This window comes from Trachypithecus francoisi, unplaced genomic scaffold (assembly GCF_009764315.1).
Source record: "Trachypithecus francoisi isolate TF-2019V2 unplaced genomic scaffold, Tfra_2.0 Lachesis_group3, whole genome shotgun sequence".
NCBI classification, from domain to species: Eukaryota; Metazoa; Chordata; class Mammalia; order Primates; family Cercopithecidae; genus Trachypithecus; species Trachypithecus francoisi.
In genome coordinates, this window is record NW_022681468.1 from 144,770,041 (window position 1) to 144,788,042 (window position 18,002).

Genomic DNA, 18,002 nt, shown 5'->3' on the forward strand with positions numbered 1-18,002 from the left:
TAGGGAGAGGGCACCTGGCTTCACCGTCACACAGCTTGATACCCTCAGAACAGTGACAACCCCCAGAGCTGGGGGAGCCAGGCCGTGTGGCTGCAGCAGGCAGGGGCTGGATTTCCCCTACTCAGGCCCAGGCAGTGACTCAGGGACAAGTGTTGAAAGCAGACAGTGACCTAAGTTCCCTTGCCCACTGGGGAGTGTCACCGTGCCCCAGAGTCCCCTCAGGAGCACAGACAGCCTGGGGACCGGTGAGATGGAAGTTAGCAGCGTGGTGTCATATGGGGCACACATGACTCTTGCCCTCACCAGTTGGGTGCCCAGAGCTTCCTGTTCCTCATAGAAGTGACGTGAGCATCCAAGGAGGTGACGTTCATGAACATCAGGAAGGTGCATAAACAACTACAACCCTCTCGGTGCCTACTGCAATCCATGTATTTATATATTATTGTTTTTCACATATTAATCGGGTCTTATTTCCTTTAAGTTTTTTTTTATTATAAATACCACTGCATTTCCTTTTGAAATACTCCTCAAACTAGCCAGGCGTGGTGGCTCTTGTCTGTAATTCCAGTACTTTGGGAGGCCGAGGTGGAAGGATCACTTGAGGTCAGGAGTTAAAGACCAGCCCAGCCAACATAGTGAAACCCTGTCTCTACTAAAAATACACAAATTAGCTGGGCATGGTGGCGTGAGCTTGTAAACCCAGCTACTCGGGAGGCTGAGGCATGAGAATCACTTGAGCCTGGGAGGTGGAGGTTGCAGTGAGCCGAGATCCCACCACCGCACTCCATCCTGGGCGACAGAGCAAGACTCCATTTCACAAAACAAAACAAACAAAAAAAAAAAGAAGAAAAAAGAAAAGAAAAGAAATACTCCCCAAAGTGAACCCCTAGGGTACAGTATCTAAAGCTCTGGGTACATATTGCCAGGTTGTCCTCCAAAAAAGTTGAACTAAGTTGCAGTGCTCCTAGCAATATATGATTTGTACCTATTTCCCTATGGCTTTGTCAATGGTAGGTTTCATATTGTTAATTTATTTTTGATAATGGATGTGCAGTGTGGCCTCCAAACAGTTTGAACGGACATTCATTTAATTTCTGTCATTGCATAGAGGATCCATCTGCCTACTACAAAAGTTGCTCCTGTGGGCCAGGCGCAGCGGATCACATCTGTAATCCCAGCATTTTGGGAGGCAGAGATGGGCAGAGACTGTTTGAGGCCAGGAGTTCAAGACCAGCTTGGGCAACATAGTGATACCTCATCTCTACTATAAATTTTTAAAAATTATCTGGGCATGGTGGCACCCACCTGTAGTCCCAGCTACCCAGGAGGCTGAGGCAGGAGCATTGCCTGAGCCCAGGAGTTCGAAACTGCAGTGAACTAGGATCTCACCACTGCACTTAAGCCTGGGAGACAGAGTGAGATCCTGTCTCAAAAAAATGGAGGGAAGGAAGGGAAGGAAGGGAAGGACGGGAAGGAGGGGAAGGAAGGGAAGGAGGGGAAGGGGGGAAGGAGGGGAAGAGGGGAAGGAAGGGAAGGAGGGGAAGGAGGGGAAGGAGGGGAAGGAAGGGAAGGAGGGGAAGGAGGGGAAGGAAGGGAAGGAGGGGAAGGAGGGGAAGGAGGGGAAGGAGGGGAAGGAGGGGAAGGAGGGGAAGGAGGGGAAGGAGGGGAAGGAAGGGAAGGAGGAAGGAGGGGAAGGAAGGGAAGGAGGGGAAGGAGGGGAAGGAGGGGAAGGAAGGGAAGGAAGGGAAGGAGGGGAAGGAAGGGAAGGAAGGAAGGTGGGTCTTTCTGGAATGTGTTCCCTACTAGATGGTAGGTGGGTGGATCAATGTGCAAGCCTTCACCTCAGGGATGCCTCCCTGAAGCCCAGGCAGGCCTCTTGCCTACGCTTCCACAGTCCTGTGACCCTTCCCTTCAGTCACCTTCTCATAGCTGTCATTTTATGTGCATTTGGGAAACTGATTAGTTTATTTCTTCCCCCACAAGACTGTAACCCCAGGAGGACCTATTATTCTGCTCACCATTGGATCACTTATCACCTGGTGTGTGCCTGGCAGACAGTAGGCACTCATTTAAATATTTGTTGAAGTGTTACAGCTCTTTTAGAATTTGTCTAGCACGCTTTCTGGTTTTTGCTGGAAAGCCCCCCTCCCCCAAGAAAAGTAATTTAAAAAATGAAACGAAATAAATATATACATAAATATTTGTTGAATAAATGAATACTTAAAAATCTCATGAGTAAGTATGCCAGAGCTCAACTGTGGTATCTTTGCAAAAGGATTTGTCACTGGGTTTAATCAGAAACGTTTAAGGAACACATACCACGTGCCATGTACTCTGAAGCATGGGGTAGGGGGGCAGTATACAAAAGTGAGAAGACAAGGTCTCTGCCCTTAAAAACACAGGCTGGTGGTGAGAGCCATGTGTCTGCTGTGGCTGCTGTGGGGTCTTGCCCTGTTCTCCCTGTAAAGGAAGCTTCGGGGCAAATGAAGCTGTTTACCGATGGTCATGGCAGGATGCAGTCATCTAGGACATCCTAGCCCCCAAGATCAGAACAAGTGTGGCCATCCTAAGTCATAGTCTCCCACAGTGATTTAGAACTAGAGAAGTGGGAAGTTTGGGCACTGGGAAGGATCTCAGAGATGCGCTAACACTTAGCTTCATCCTAGACCCCCAGGCACAAATCCCAGCTCTGCTGATTACAGGGCCCTGGCAGCCAGGCAAAGCACCCGCCTCTCAGCATTCACTGAGAAAGCCTCAAGGGCTGTGGGAGGATTCAAAGGTGCCTGGCACACGGTAAGCACTGACACATGTTAGCTGGTGAGTGATTTCCCCAAGGTCCTGCAGATCGAGAGGAAAACCCCCGTCTCCTGATCTCGCAGCCCTCAAAGCCATGCTCATAAAGCTTTTGGTGTAAGTATTCCCATCAAGAGGAAGATGTTTTGGTTTTTTTATGCAAAGCAGCTTCAACTGAAACTGACCTCACCATGGGCGTCTGAGTTTGTTTTTGGAGAGGAGGGAGTGAAGGAGCCACCTCTCCAGGAACTGCGGGGACACACCCAGGTTGCCCAATTCCTCAGGGCAGTGGAGCCAAGTGCCTGCCAGGCCCCTTTTTGGGCTGGAGGGCCCTGGGGATGCCTTCCTCAGTGCCAGCTCCTCCACAATCATGGGTCTGCAGGGGACAAACCCGGAGAGAACCTTCCCCAGGATCAGCACAGGGCGAGGTTATCACAGGCAGGCCTGGAGTAACCCTCGGGACCAGCAAGAAAAGCCACATAGGCCACACTGTCTCTCACCACCCAGGACAGGGCAACGACTGTTCCCACTCACGCTTTGCCTTTGAAGCTGCCCTCACTGCTTTTCAGGGCTCCTGGCTCATAATAATAATCCCGCCAGCCCTGGATGCATGCTGTCCCACCTCGGCTTCCTTCTGGTTTTCTGCACAGTTCTTTCTCCAGATTACATCCCTTTCTGTCTCTACTCCCTCCATAAATTGGGGTGGCAGGTGCCCCTGTAATGGCCTCTCAGCTCTTTCTTTCCTCCAGTTGTGTACCTCTGGCTGGAACTCTGTCTGCTACTTCACCACTTGGGTTACAGTCTGACCCACCCAGTAAACCTTTCCAAGCCAGGGCCTGGTGGGGTGAGAAGGAGGATGTACCCTGCAAGTCCGCCAAGATCTAATCTCACCCCATCTGGTCCTGCTCTGTTTCCCGCTGATCCAACTGTTCTTCCTTTAGGGATAGAGAGGGCTTCAACACAAATGCCTCCTGCTACCACGGCTTATAACATAAACTCTGTGCTTGGTTTTCTAAGCTTTGGCCTCCAAAGAAAAACTCTTTCTCAACATACTGCATACAACGTATGCATACTGGTTTTCAGACCATGCTGTCAACTATGGCTTTTGAAGCCTCTACATTGACACATTTTTGTTCTAGGCCAGAGCTGCTCAGTCACCTGCGTATAATAACCTGAGGACGTTACATGCTAAAACACAGATTTCTGGGCCTCATCCCTAGAGACAGATTGAGATTCAGTAGCTGTGGGCTGTGGTCCCAGAATTTGCTTCCCTCTCAGGTAGTGTTGATGCTGCCGGTCCGCCAACTCCACCCAGAGCAGGACTGTCCTCAAAACCTCAGCCCTTTCCCCACAGTAAGGAATGCTCCCAGCTTAAAGGGGAGAAGAGGAATGAAGGAAAAGATGCAGGCAAGAAATATCTCACTTAAAACATTTCCAACTACTGACCAACTCCACAGGCTTACCCTTGCAAAGTAATGAGTTCTTTGCAAAACAAGATTCTGAGAAGTAAGGAAATTTGCCCAGGTCACACAGCTTTTGATTGGCAGAGGCTGGATCCAGGTGCTAACCTGTCTGCTTTGTCCTGGCCCACTGAGTCATTGAATTCATGTGAGATAGATTGTCACTGGCAGAACCATCACTAGACTCTTCTGACATGGCTGATGAGAACTGTCATCTCTGCTACCCACACAGTGTTCACAAATGCACATGCAGCTATCTCTACACCTGATAAATCCCACTGCTCCCAGGTTAGGGTGCTGGGGTTAGTGTGTCTGAACAGTGGCCGGAGCAGCCTAGCTGGAAGAGGCATTCCCACCCTTGGGTCTTTCACGCCTGGCTTGATCCTTCTCTCCAGATAGCGTGATCAGGACTGATAGGTCCGGACTGTTCTAGAATATTACTGACTGTGTGAGAATTCTCAAGCACCAAATATTATAAGGAGTAGAAAGCTAAACCAAGGGTTTAGCACTTTCTCAAAGTGTGGTCCCAAACAGGTGTGGTGGCTCACGCCTGTAATCCCAGCACTTTGGGAGGCTGAGGCTGGAGCGTAGATTGAGACCCAGAGTTCAAGACCTGGGCAACACAGTGACACCCCCGTCTCTAAAAAATATTTTAAAACAATTAGCTGGGTATGGTGGTGCGTGCCTGTAGTGCCAGCTACTCAGGAGGCTGAGGTGGGAGGATCACTTGAGCCCAGGAGTTCGAGGCTGCAGTGAGCTCTGATCAGGCCACTGCACCCAGCCTGGCTGACAGAGCAAGGCCCTGTCTCTAAAAAAATAAAAATTAAATAAAAATTAAAGAATTTTTAAAAATAAAAATGTGTGGTCCCCAGACCAGCAGCATCAGCTTCACCTGGGAACTTGTTCAAAACCCAAACACTTGGATTCCGGCCCCGACCACTGAAGCAACAACTTTGGAGTTAGGGCCCAGCAGCCCACATCTTAACATGCCTTCCAGGATTCTGACGCACAGCTAAGGTTTGAGGACTGCCGTTCTCTGGAGCGAGTTAGCCAGATCCCTAGTATGGCTGGGGAGGCTTTGATTTGGTGGCATGGAGGGTTCCCTGCTCTCTGGGTTAGCTCTGACATTCACCCATGGAGGAGGAGTTTGTGGAGCACATGGTGATAATCTAGCTGTGAGGTCAGCTGCACACTCCCGCCTCCCTCGCTTGCAGCCTTGCCCTGGAGAGGATTTATTGCCAGGATAGTCTTGTTGCTGTGGTAACTCTCTTGCATTCAGGCCAGGCCCTTCCTTCCTCAGTGGGGGATAAATTTACATCACTTAGACACTAGGTAAACTCGATGTCCTTCTCCGTTCCCCAGAGCCCAGGGAAGCCTATTTATTGTCACTGCAGTGGAAGGCCGAATCACCGCCCCGGCCCAACTGGCTTTGGTGTCTTCTCTTTTATTTTCTTTCCTTCCCTCCCTCCCTCCCTCCCTCCCTCCTCCCTCCCTCCCTCCCTCCCTCCTTCCTTCCTTCCTTCTTTCGAGTTTTGCTCTTGTTGCCCAGGCTGGAGTGCAGTGGCACGATGTCAGCTCACTGCAGGCTCTGCCTCCCGGGTTCAAGTGATTCTCCTGCCTCAGCCTCTGAGTAGCTGGGATTACAGGTCCATGCCACCATGCCCAGCTAATTTTTTGTATTTTTAATAGAGATGGGGTTTCATCATGTTGGCCAGGCTGATCTTGAACTCCTGACCTCAGGTGATCCACCCACCTCAACCTCCCAAAGTGTTGGGATTACAGGCGTGAGCCACCATGCCCGGCCGGTATATTTCTTACAATGTTCACAAACTCCCAATTTTCTGTTTTAGGGAAAAAGTAAATTGAATGTTATATATGGGGTCAGTGTGGAGGAAAAGTTAAATATTAAATTTGAATTCAATTAAACATGGACACAAACAATGATCACCAATTCCCGGAACAGGTTGTGTGAGTCTCTTGAGGTGTTCATCCAGCACTGTTCGGAGAAATCTCTATTTCAATCTACTCCTATAGGTTAGTTATTGAAAAACAATAGACAACAGCAAAACAAGTCCAACTTTTTGTGTTCCTTGAGCTCGGTCATTAAGGGCCCTCATGTCTGGGCCTCACAACTAGTGACAAACAACTAGTTACAAAAAGAACTAGGCTTCCAGACCACGCTGAAGCTTCATGAGACCTCTCCTTGTCTGTGCACGGACCAGTGGCCGACCCTGGAGCCCAGGCTGTTGCTTCCCAATCTGGTGGTGAATCCTCCATAGTCTGGTGAGTGTAAATATCTTTTCCCTTCTTCCTTTCCCATTGCAATTTGCGTATTATATCAATCTGCTTAGTATCTGTTTATTATTATATCATTTGCTTATTATAGCTGCATTGCCATTTACATGAGATAAAGGTTGTTCACCCTTAAAGGTATTGTGTGTATGTCTTTTCTTCTCCCTTCGCGCGTTTCCACACACAACAGTCGGGTACTTTATATGGTATTAAAAAATTATGCTAGCCTCTGTTATTTCTGGAAGTGACACAGCAAGTACATGTGGGGCAAATTTGTGTGTGTGTGTGGGTGTGTGTGTGTGGGTGTGTGTGTAGGAGACATAACTCACATAAAATTCATCCTTTTAAAGTGTACATTTTGGTGGCTTTTAATTTTAAAAGTAAATGGTACCACAGGAGAACTTTCTGGAGTGATAGAAATGTTCCACAGCTAGTTTTGCATGACTATTCCATGGGGCCATACAATTATCAAAATTCTTCCTTAAACTGAACAACGGAGGCCTGTTCATTTTATTGTATCTAAACTACATCTCAATTTAAAATAGTAATTTTTAAATTATTAAATTAAAATGCTGTTTTAACTCAAATTTAATGTAATTAAACATTTTTTAATTAAATAATTTTTAAATAATAATTTTAAAAGTAAATGGCACTACTTTTTAAAAAATCTGGCACAATTAAAATGTGGGAAACATACAGTGGTTGACTCAATGAAATAGTCTCCAAATTAACAAGCAAACAATATTGTATTTTTAGTACAGACGGGATTTCACCACGTTGGCCAGGCTGGTCTCGAACTCCTGACCTCAGGTGATCTGCCAGCCTCGGCCTCCCAAAGTGCTGAGATTACAGGCATAAGCCACCTCGCCCGGCCACTGGCCTTATTTTTTAAAATAGTATGCCCACCCTCCAAATAAGCAATAGCCTATTATACATGTAATATATGTAATAGAATGTCTTATTATATATTCACCAGGTGAATGAGCAAGTTGGTTTTAACATGTCTGCAAGAATTATAACATTTGGGATTTTCCTTCATTTTATTCTAATTTTCATCTTAAGCTAGGTAGTGTACAAACAGGCAAATGATATAGTAAAACATGACTAAGACAAAAACAAAAAACAGCCTTAGTTTCTACAGAGAAATGAGATAATTATCTGAGGCAATTTTCTAAGCATGAGAAGAAGACATTTTAAGGGCCAATCATACTAGAAAAACGAATTCCATTCCGAGAAAGAAAATAAACTTTTATCTGAGGAATGTTTTAGTTATCGGGCCCAGAGAGGCAATGAAATGTGACAGAGTGTGACAGCAGTCACATCCTTGAGCTAAGTGACTACCTCTTGAAGCCATTTGCTATGTGGGCTCTAGACTAATGCCAAGCAGCCATAAAATGCCATACACTGGACACCATCGTGCACACCCTGTAGTTCAATAATGTACAGTTAATCATTAATCAGTGTTATTTCTATAAACCAATGAGCACTCCTGTCAAACAACTTTGTCAGCCCACCTTTTGTTCCCTTTTGCCCTTAAAAACCTGCTTGCAGCAAACCCTAGCGGGAGCATTCTGTAAGACAACTGGGAAGTGTGTCCCAGGCTGCAGTTCTCAACCTTGGCCCCAGTAAACTCTCTGTTAATTTCGCCTCAGTGTCCTTCTTTAGGTCGAAAATTCTTACGGCTATCTTAGGTACATGCACTCAACTCCATTTCCTTCTTCAAACCACAGACCATTACTTTTGAATGTGAGAATATATGTAATTACTAAAATATGCACATTTATTTATTTATTTTTTGAGACAATAATCTCACTTTGTCACCCAGTTTGGAGTGCAGCCATGCAATCTTGGCTCACTGCAACCTCCACCTCCTGGGTTCAAGCAATTCTTAGCGTCCCGAGCGGCTGGGATTACAGATAAGCGCCAACACGCCCAGCTAGTTTTTTGTATTTTTAGTAGAGACGGGGTTTTCCTATGTTGGCCAGGCAGGTCTCAGATTCCTGGGCTCCAGTGATCCGCCCACTTGGGCCTCCCACAGTGCTGGGATTACTGATTGTGAGCCACTGTGCTGGGCCTTATTTCTAAGGAGATATGTATGTTTTTGTTATGTCTTTTCTGGTTGTGAGATCATCTATATGTGTTATGTGTGCAGGGGTTCTTATTTTAAGCTAGGTATCTATGTAGATGAGAGTGAATATGGGATGCATTTATCTACAGCTGTGTGTGCACTCTCTCTAAAAGGTATGTATGGCCGGGCGCGGTGGCTCAAGCCTGTAATCCCAGCACTTTGGGAGGCCGAGACGGGCGGATCACGAGGTCAGGAGATCGAGACCATCCTGGCTAATACGGTGAAACCCTGTCTCTACTTAAAAATACAAAAAAACTAGCCGGGCGACGAGGCGGGCGCCTGTAGTCCCAGCTACTCGGGAGGCTGAGGCAGGAGAATGGCATAAACCCGGGAGGCGGAGCTTGCAGTGAGCTGAGATCCGGCCACTGCACTCCAGCCTGGGTGGCAGAGCAAGACTCCGTCTCAAAAAATAAAAATAAAATAAAATAAAATAAAATAAAATAAAAATAAAAAAATAAAAGGTATGTAACTGGGGCATTGTGAACCAAAGGTGGGCCAGGAGTCACTGGCATAGATTTCAAACAGAGCTGGGTATGCATGGATTTGAAACAGGCAGTGCTCCCACTCATGGAATGTAATCATAAACACATATGGCAGTTTTATAGTGATAATCTCCTTTTTTTCAGACAGGGTCTTGCTTCATCACCCAAGTTGGAGTGCAGTGGTGCAATCTCGGCTCACTGCAACCTCCACCTCTTGGGTTCAAGCAATCTTCCCACTTCGGCATTCCGAATAGCACCACTGGCATGCTTCACCACACCCGGCTCATTTTTGTATTTTTTGTAGAGACAGGGTTTCACATGTTGCCCAGGCTGGTCTCGAACTCCTGAGCTCAAGCAATCTGCCTGTCTCAGCCTCCCAAGGTGCTGTTATTATAGGGATAATCTTATTTTATTTTTTATTTTTTTATTTTTATTTTTTTAAGGAAGAAGTATTCCCTTCTGTTCAGTACTTACTGAACAGCTAGTTCATGTTAAGCACCATTTTAGGAACTTTATAGCTATTATCTCCTGTAAGTAATCAGTACTACTAACCTAAACAGGTATGAACTGGCCCCGGTTTTTTTTTTTTTTTTTTTAGACAGAGTCTCGCTTTGTTGCCCAGCTTAGAGTGCAGTGGCGCGATCTTAGCTCACTGCAACCTCTGCCTCCCAGGTTCAAACAATTTTCCTGCCTCAGCCTCCTGAGTAGCTGCGATTACAGGCATGTGCCACCACACAGGGCTAATTTTTGTATTTTTAGTAGAGACGAGGTTTCACCAAGTTGGTCAGGCTGGTCTCAAACTCCTGATCTCAAGTGACCCAGCCTCAGCCTTCCAAAGTGCTGGGATTACAGGTGTGAGCCACCGTGCCTGGCCTGAACTGGCCCAGTTTTTTTTGTTGTTGTTTGTTTTGTTTTTTTGAGATGGAGTCTCGCTCTGTCTCAGGCTGGAGTGCAGTGGCACGACCTTGGCTCACTGCAACCTCCACCTCCCAGTTTCAAGCAATTCCCCTGCCTCAACCTCTTGAGTAGCTGGGACTACATGCGTGCGCCACCACATGTGGCTAATTTTTTGTTGTTGTTGTTATTTTAGCACAGACGGGGTTTCACCATGTTGGCCAGGATGGTCTCGATCTCCTGACCTCGTGATCCGCCCCCCTCGGCCTCCCAAAGTTCTGAGATTACAGGCATGAGCTACAGCACTCGGCCCCACTGGTGCAGTTTTATAGTTGAGGAACCTGAGGCTTTTCTAAAACAATGTAGTGGCAGAGCAGCCTGATTTCTGAGCCTGTAATTTCTTTGTCTACCACAAAGTCTCAACTAAAATGTAAAATAATTTCTTCAAGAAAATGAAAAATGATAAGCTCTCACTCCAGTTTCTAGTGATACGGAATGTGATACTAACTTTTTTGCTCAGGGCCGGGCGCAGTGGCTCAAGCCTGTAATCCCAGCACTTTGGGAGGCCGAGACGGGCGGATCACGAGGTCAGGAGATGGAGACCATCCTGGCTAACACGGTGAAACCCCGTCTCTACTAAAAAATACAAAAACTAGCCGGGCGAGGTGGCGGGCGCCTGTAGTCCCAGCTACTCGGGAGGCTGAGGCAGGAGAATGGCGTGAACCTGGGAGGCAGAGCTTGCAGGGAGCTGAGAGATCTGGCCACTGCACTCCAGTCCGGGCGACAGAGCGAGACTCCGCCTCAAAAAAAAAAAAAAAAAACTTTTTTGCTCAGAAAGCATCATATTTGATTTGTATGTAGAAGAGAATTCCAGATGTTTGCTTAAAGTTCAACACCACAAAACTGAAAGGATTCTGGGCTTTGGTTTTACTGCAAACAGCAGCAAGCTCTTGACTGGGAAGAGCATTTCCTCCTCTCTGGGCTCCTCCACACCACATCTCTCCTCAATCCCCATGATAGACGGGTCCTCTTTCTCTGCCTGCCTCTTACAGTGTTCATTTCAATCTTCATTTTGCTCTAGAAGCCCTCTGTAGGCCAACTCATCCATGCCCTGGTTTTATCCCTCTTTCACCTGTTTCCAGGTGTAGCACCTAGATGGCTCTCCAGGCTCTCCAGTGAACAATTTCAAAGCCTAACTCATTTTCTTCTTTATCCCCTCCTCCCCACATTCCACTTTTTTCTCCTGCATTTCTTTTTTATTATTATTTATTTACTATTTTTGAGACGGAATCTCACTCTGCTGCCCAGGCTGGAGGGCAATGGTGTGATCTTGGCAACCTTCACCTCTGGGTTCAAGTGATTCTCCTGTCTCAGCCTCCCGAGTAGCTGGGATTACAGGCGTGCACCACCAGGCCCAGCTAATTTTTGTATTTTTGGTAGAGACGGGGTTTCACCATATTGGTCAGGCTGGTCTCGAACTCTCGACCTCAGGTGATCTGCCCGCCTCAGCCTCCCAAAGTGCTGGGATTACAGGCATGAGCCACCGCACCGGCTCTCCTGCATTTCTATGTTGGCTTTCTTAGGGATGATAATGATATTCTAGTCAGCTAGAAAGTCGTTTATCTTAGGCAGTGAATACATGCTTAAATTTTTAGGGACAAAAGCCTTATATCTGTAACTTGTTCTTTTTTTTTTTTTTTTGAGACAGGATCTTACTTGGGTTGCCCAGGCTGGAGTGTAGTGGCACAAGATCAAGGCTCACTGCAGCCTTGACCTCCCAGGCTCAGGTGATCCTCCTACCTCAGCCTCCCAAATAGCTGGGACCACAGGTGTGCGCCACCACATCTGGCTCATTTTTGCATTTTTAGTGGAGATGGGGTTTCACCATGTTGCCCACACTGGTCTCAAACTCCTGGACTCAAGCCATCTGCCTGGCTCAGCCTCCCAAAGTGTTGGGATTATAGGCATGAGCCACTGCACCTGGCCTCAACGAGTTAATTTTTGAAAAGCATACATATATATACAGGGAGATACAGCAAATGAGGCAAACTCTTCATTGATAAGAAGTGTGAGTATCCATCTTTCAACTTCTCTGCATATTTGAAAAATTTCAAAATAAAATATTTGAGGGAAATGCTAAGAACACAACAAAACCCAAATCTTTTGAAATTGAAGCATCAACATTGCTTTTGACCTCTCTCCCTCCCAAACCTGCAGAAGAGTACCTCCCATTGCCATGTTCGCACCACATTTCAATCAGGTTTGTGTTTTAAAGTTGAAAGCCACAGTCATCCTTTGAAAAACACTCTATACTTTGCTCTCTTAGTTGACCAACTATCACTAGGCTGTAAATGTTTATTTGTGCGAGTGATATTACATTCAACTTTAGAAGCTTAAGCAAATAAAAATATGCTTCCCAATTGCTGCATGTAATTCCTTGGGATCAACTGTCAGAGACTTTCATCTGAGATGACTTGAGGTGATAAGGAAGCAACAGAAGTTGGCAGCAGTCTTGCTTTAATCCTCTCAGAGTTGCCAAGTTCCTGGCAAGACCTAGTTATTTTTTTATTGCTGTGAAGGTAACGCTGGAGCCCCAAAAATGATACCCCAAATGAAGGCCGCAGAAGCAGTTTCTCTGTCCTCCTGTCTGTTGCCCCTGATTCTCCCCCAGGTGAGCCATAGAAACTAGAATTCCTCTTCTCCAAGGCGGGTCATAGAAGCCAGAATCCGTTTTCCTGAAAGCCAGTCATAAAACCTAAAGACATTGCTCTTAAATTTCCCCCACCTTTCTATGTAACAGCTGGCCATAAAGAAATTAAGACACTCATTCCAGAGGGAGCCTACCCCCACACCTGGCAGGGGGTAATGCTGCAGACAGACCTTGGTGAGCTTCCCCATGAAGTCTATTCTAATAGCATTAGGACCATACCCTTTTTGTCCATATTTCTACATTGACTTTTCATTGAACATAAGCATAAAAATGAATAGTTTTCCCTGTATCTTTGGGTCTTCATTCTGAAGGCTACCATGTCAAGTAAAACTGTAAGTTTGTTATGCTTTTTCTTGTTAACCTGTCTTTTGTTATAGGGGTGTCAGCCATGATCCAATGGAGAGGAAAGGGATCACTCCTTTCCTCAAGTGATCAGGCGGGTGGATCACTTAAGGTCAGGAGTTCAAGACCAGCGTGGCCAACATGGCAAAACCCTGCCTCTACTAAAAATACAAAAATTAGCCAGGTGTGGTGGTGGTGCATGCCTGTGATCCCAGCTACTGGGGAGGCTGAGGCACGAGAATTGCTTGAGCCCAGGAGGTAGAGGCTGTGAGATGGTGCCACTGCACTCCAACCTGTCTAGTCAGGGTGACACAGCAAGACCCTGTCTCAAAAAAAAAAAAAAAGAAAAAAGAAAAAAAAGTTAATGAACTTAGGTACCTACTTAGGAGAACCGAAAATATATGGCCACACAAAAGTTTGTACATGGCTGTTCATAGCAGCATTATTCATAATAGCCAAAAAGTAGAAACAACCCAAATGTTCGTCAACTTACCAATGGATAAGCAAAAATGGCATATCCTTACATTGGAACAGTACTGTCAGAAAAAGTAATGCAACACTGAATATAGACATGGCACAACATGGATGACTCTTAAAAACACTATACCAAATTAAAGGAGCCAAACCCAAAGGTCACAGATGACATGATTCCATTTACATGAGATGTCCGGAATGGGCAAATCCGTAGAGGTGGTTTATTAGTATTTCCCTGGGGCTGGGAGCAGAGGGATTGGGACTAGGGAAATGACTGTTAATGGTACAGAGCTCTTTCTGGGGTGAGGAAAACGTTCTAGAATTAGATAGAGATGGTTGCACAACTTTGTGAATATGCTAAAAACCACTGAATTGTGCAATTTAAATGGGTGAATACTATGGCATGTGAATTATATCTCCATTTTTAAAAGAAGTTAATGAAAAGTAACTTTCTTATTTCATTTTTAAAGACAGTCAGGGGGCCGGGCGCGGTGGCTCAAGCCTGTAATCCCAGCACTTTGGGAGGCCGAGACGGGCGGATCACGAGGTCAGGAGATCGAGACCATCCTGGCTAATACGGTGAAACCCCGTCTCTACTAAAAATACAAAAACTAGCCGGGCGAGGTGGCGGGCGCCTGTAGTCCCAGCTACTTGGGAGGCTGAGGCAGGAGAATGGCGGAAACCCAGGAGGCGGAGCTTGCAGTGAGCTGAGATCTGGCCACTGCACTCCAGTCCGGGCGACAGAGCGAGACTCCGCCTCAAAAAAAAAAAAAAAAAAAAAAGACAGTCAGGGGAGCCCAGGGGGTGTGTGTTGGATATGAGTGTGTCTCTAGCCTTCAAGTTACCATTGGCCAGAGGGAAGAGTGGCCCCAAACTCTGAAGGGTGCTGGCAAGGTTCCCCACCTTCCCCTCCCCAGCCCCCACAGGAACATCACAGTATGGCTTGGCATCTTTAGGGCAGATCTCAGTATGCCTTGCATTCCAGTCCACCTCCAGAATCCCAGCACTTCCTCCAAGATCAATCCTCATGTGAGTCTCCAACCTCATCCCCACTTCATTTTCCTCATTGTACTTACCATCTTTTATTCATATCCAACCAAATTTTGGCTTTGTTAGCTATACTGCAAACAGTAGGTGCTCAATAAACTACTAGTGAATGAATGAACTTGGGGGAAAAAAAGCTTACGCAGAAATCTGTACTGGATGTTATTTAAAAGATGAAATTTAAGGGTTCAAATGTATTTTTCTCCCATAAAAATATTTTCTCTTCCATTTAAATATATATCTAGTCTTTGAGAAATCTTGCACAAATGGCATATTATAGACGATCTAATTTACAAAGCTTTATAAATTTTAAGAAAAATATTCATAGGTCATAAACAAAAATTTCAATATGCAACATTCAAATTTACAAGAAAATAAGCACAAACTTTTAGACAATGCAGTTATTGCTGCACTCCTTTAATTCCTTATCTGGAGCCCAAAAAATGTAGACAAACCCTAAAAATGCAGCAGAAGCATTTCCGCACACTGGTGTCCAGAATCTACTTTGTGCAGAAATGTTTCCACTAGATTTATAGAGTACTCTTTGGAAGAAAGAGGCGAGGGCTGGTCATTTGGTCACCCTTTGGACCTTTTGCAACTCTTCAATGGGCTTCCATTGTTGGTTGATTGTTATAAGCTGAAGGGAAAAAAGGAAAAAAAAATTGTGTTAAAAATTTGACTTTCATTTGCATGTCCCTCTTTGGGATTTGTCCACACTCTCCTTCAGAAAAAGCATCACCATTGTGTTTGTACCTACCTCTTTCCATCTCTAAAACATGCACAAAATAGTAATGGGATCTTTTTTCCTTTTTTTTTTTTTTTTTTGAGACGGAGTCTGGCTCTGTCGCCTGGGCTGGAGTGCGGTGGCCGGATCTCAGCTCACTGCAAGCTCCGCCTCCCAGGTTCACGCCATTCTCCTGCCTCCGCCTCCCAAGTAGCTGGGACTACAGTCGCCAGCCTCGTCGCCCGGCTAGTTTTTTGTATTCTTTACCGTATTAGCCAGGATGGTCTCGATCTCCTGACCTTGTGATCCGCCCGTCTCGGCCTCCCAAAGTGCTGGGATTACAGGCTTGAGCCACCGCACCCGGCCCAATGGGAGCTTTTTTCTATCAGCCCATCTTTTTAAAAAAGCCCTTGGGTTCCTAAGTGTCATGCAATCACAGGGAAAGATCAAATATATGTGCCCTACTTTCACTTACCAGTATCCAGATTTTTAAAAGACAGAGTCTTGCTGTGTTGCCCAGGCTGGAGTGGAGTGGAGTGGCACAAACTCACTGCAGCTTCTGCCTCCCAGGTTCAAGCAATTCTCGCGCAGGAGCTGGGTTTACAGGTGTGTGCCACTACGCCCAGCTAATTTTTGTATTTTTAGTAAAGATGGGGTTTTACCATGTTGGGCAAGCTGGTCTCGAACTCCTGACTTCAAGTGATCCACCTGCCTCGGCCTCCCGAAGTGTTGGCACTACAGGTGTGAGACACCGTGCCTGGCCAGGATGCAGATTTTTGAGTTTGCCATGTGTTATGTGAGCTGTAAGTTCCAAGTGTATGTGCTCCTCATGAGTGGATAGACAATGCTCCCGGCCTAGAGGAGGCTCTTAAAATTTCCTCATTTTAATTACTCGATGAAGGCACAATTGATCTAAGTTACACAATAAGGGTAAGGTACTAAATCTATCTTGCTGACAAAGGTGCTAAGGTTTGGGCAAAATGGAAATCATTTGTTTTTAATTTAACAATACCTTTTGCGGTATAGTAGGGTCCACAGTTTCCCAAGGTTCTGGATTTCTTTTTCGATCAAGGCTAAAATTAGTAGAAAGCCAATTAAACATTAAAATATGTGGATTTAAACCAACACTGACACTGGGTCTATAAACGTGCTAGGGACAAAACCAATCTCATACTTAGGCATTTGTCTACTAATGATCAGGAACCATCAGTAGTAACTAAAATTGATGGAAAATTCTCTAAGGGAGTTTGAAGGTGTGGCTCAAATAGTAAGCATCAATTCCTCTAAAGGGTAGGAGGTACTCTGTATTCTCTTGATGGGGCTACATTGCAGAAAGATCCCACAAATCGAATAACCATGGGAGTAAAACTGCCAAGCCAAGGACATGCAATAATGTTCTGATCTCAGTTTGTGGGAGGGGCAGGTTGAACTCTGCAGGTGGTGAACTCCAGGGCTCTAGGCCCTTCTCCCAGTGGTTACAGGACTGCCCTCTCTCCAGCCTCCATCAGTTTCAAGTTTATCTTTTGCTCATATTCCAAGATACATGTTTTTGTTTTTTACTTTCTTCTACCCAAAGTTGAGATTAGGTTCATCCTAGACAACTGAATCTATCAATTCTACCACATTAGTAAAAATCTAATAAGCTAAATTTTAAAATTTTAATTAAAATGATTGCTTTATTGTATGTATATATCTCACAAAACCACTGAAGAACTTTAAATTTCAAAACTTAAAAAAAAAAAAAGAAGCTTTACTTCACTGCCGGAGAGTGGAGGAGGGCCAATGGGTAAAAGAATAAACACAAGAAATAAACTAATTTGATTAATATCAAGGGTTTTAAAATATTTTGTCTTTCTTCTTTTTAAATTTTTTTCTAATTTTCATTTTCTGACTCATTGGTAGACAATATCATGAGTTTTCCGATAAAAGATGCGTCTTAACCCTGACTCCCAGTTCACAATTTAGCATTCTTATGCATGGGAAAAAAATAGGAAACTTCTCTCGTACATTTCATAAACTAAAGGTCAACCAAACACTGCCAAAAACGCTTTTATAAATTGAGACCTACTCACATCACATCGGTTTTCCAAAGAGAATACACAGCAAAAGACGAGGCTCCACCCGCCGCCACACTCGTGAACAGCACCAAGGGAATGAGCTAACACACAACAGGTGGAGGGGACACATTCGGACATTTCAATATGAAACGTTTGAAACAGCCAAACAGCTATATTTATCTTACACGTTCTTCAAAATCTGTGCCATCTTTTCATCTTTAAAAATTAAAACTTTAGTCAAGATTTTCAATTGTTTTAAAAACTTACTTCCTTCCTTTTCATCAGGAGTTGGAAAAAGCTCATGATGACTTCAGCGAAGAATTGCCAAATCTAGAAATTAACAAGATCACCTGGTGGGCGCCAAACCGTCCACCGCGCCCCGCAAGCCAACCGCGGGCCGGCGCGTCCGCGTCTCCGCAGATGGCAGACTCACCTGGACGTGGGACGGTGCGCACGGACGATGGTAACGCCCGGAACCGAACGGGCGGGCGGCCTCCCCACCTTATATATAGCAACCACAACCGCCCCGGGTGGGCCGGGCCAGCGCGCTCTGGTCACGCGCGTGGGGCGGGGAGCGAGCGGGAGCTGACTCGCTTTCCCTG

The 18,002-nt window shown here is 45.6% G+C and overlaps 1 protein-coding gene and 1 non-coding gene across 2 annotated transcripts; one reads left to right on the forward strand and one right to left on the reverse strand.

Annotated features, from left to right (window-relative positions):
* Positions 1-2,083: 2,083 nt before the first annotated feature.
* Positions 2,084-2,145, forward strand: LOC117071707. Its single transcript, XR_004432457.1, has one exon. It is a non-coding gene; the product is annotated as a U7 small nuclear RNA (small nuclear RNA).
* Positions 2,146-14,757: 12,612 nt separating this feature from the next.
* Positions 14,758-17,987, reverse strand: CUNH15orf48 (chromosome unknown C15orf48 homolog). Its single transcript, XM_033190232.1, has 5 exons — positions 17,834-17,987; positions 17,668-17,730; positions 17,416-17,501; positions 16,356-16,416; positions 14,758-15,256 (listed from the first exon to the last, which is right to left on the reverse strand). The coding sequence occupies exons 2-5, from the start codon at positions 17,701-17,703 to the stop codon at positions 15,188-15,190; spliced, it is 252 nt and encodes an 83-aa protein (XP_033046123.1). The 5' UTR covers positions 17,704-17,730; positions 17,834-17,987; the 3' UTR covers positions 14,758-15,187.
* Positions 17,988-18,002: the final 15 nt, after the last annotated feature.